The 1,206-nt window shown below is 76.0% G+C and overlaps 1 protein-coding gene across 1 annotated transcript; it reads left to right on the top strand.

The window, feature by feature from the left end:
• Window positions 1-114: 114 nt before the first annotated feature.
• CXXC4 (CXXC finger protein 4) lies at window positions 115-1,203 on the top strand (the record flags this gene model as incomplete). The annotated part of the gene is made up of 1 exon (XM_035311431.1): window positions 115-1,203. A coding segment is annotated over exon 1 (1,089 nt), but the record flags the coding sequence as incomplete, so codon positions are not given.
• Window positions 1,204-1,206: the final 3 nt, after the last annotated feature.

The following is a 1,206-nucleotide window of genomic DNA, read 5'->3' as shown; positions in this document are numbered from 1 at the left end:
CCCGCCCCCCCCTCCCCCCCCCATGGTAGGTGGGCAGCCCCCCTGCCCCACGGCGGACTTTTGCGGGACTTGTCCCGCTCGCAGCCCCCGGCCCGGAGCGGGTTGGGTCTGGGGATGAACCCGGGGGTGAGGCCGGGAATGAGGCTGGGGATGAAGCCGGGGGTCCCGGCGCCTCCCGCCCCCCCTCTGGGAACCGACTTTGTGTGTTTCAGCTGCGGCGGCTCCCCTGAGGATGCAGCGGGCGCGGCTGCCCGGCCGCTCGGCGTCGGCGGGGACGCGCCCTGCGGAGGACTGAGCCCCCCGGCCCCCCTGCCCGCGGCCACCATGAACACCAACGTGTGCGTGGAGAGCGGCCCCAACCCCGAGGCGCCGGGGCTGCCCAAGGACAGCCACCTGCCCGAGGGGGCCCTCAACAGCCTTGTGGATTACAACTCGGAGATGGAGAGGTACCGCTCCTTCGCCACCTTCTACAAGACCAACGGCGGCGCCTTCCCGCAGGCGGCCAAGATCGCCCGCATCACCACCCCCATCTTCCCCAGCGCCGCCGCCGCCGCCGCCGCCCGCATCGGCATGTCCCCCTGGAACTGCGACACCGCCACCGCCGCCGCCGCCACCGCCATGCTCTGGGGCAGCGGCGGCGGCGGCGGCGGCGGCGCGGCGAGGAAGCCTTCCTCCTCCTCCTCCTCCTCCTCCTCCTCGTCCTCCGCCGCCGCCGCCGCCGCGGCCGCCGCCGCCGCCTCGTCGCTGCACGCCGGCAGGGGCAGCATGCACCACCGGAGCGACTCGCAGCGGCTGGGCAAGCCCGGCTGCGCCCCCGGCGAGCAGCCGGCGCTGCCCATGGCCAACAACAACTTCCTCTCCAGCCTGGCCCCCGAGCACTGCCGGCCGCTGGCGGGCGAGTGCATGAACAAGCTCAAGTGCGGCGCTGCCGAAGCCGACATCATGAACCTCCCCGAGCGCGTCGGCACCTTCTCGGCCATCCCGGCGCTGGGCGGCCTCTCGCTGCCGCCGGGGGTCATCGTCATGACGGCCCTGCACTCCCCCGCCGCGGCCTCGGCGGCCGTCACAGACAGCGCCTTCCAGATCGCCAACCTGGCGGACTGCCCGCAGAGCCACGCCTCGGCCGCCCCCGCCTCCGCCCTGGGCGCCGCCGCCGGGGCGGGGGGCGGCGGGGGCGGTGGCGGAGGCGGCGGGGGCGGCGGCGGT

Source organism: Oxyura jamaicensis, assembly GCF_011077185.1.
Source record: "Oxyura jamaicensis isolate SHBP4307 breed ruddy duck chromosome 4 unlocalized genomic scaffold, BPBGC_Ojam_1.0 oxy4_random_OJ13511, whole genome shotgun sequence".
NCBI classification, from domain to species: Eukaryota; Metazoa; Chordata; class Aves; order Anseriformes; family Anatidae; genus Oxyura; species Oxyura jamaicensis.
The sequence above is the reverse complement of the archived record's forward strand: the minus strand, read 5'-3'. Positions and strand labels throughout refer to the sequence as shown.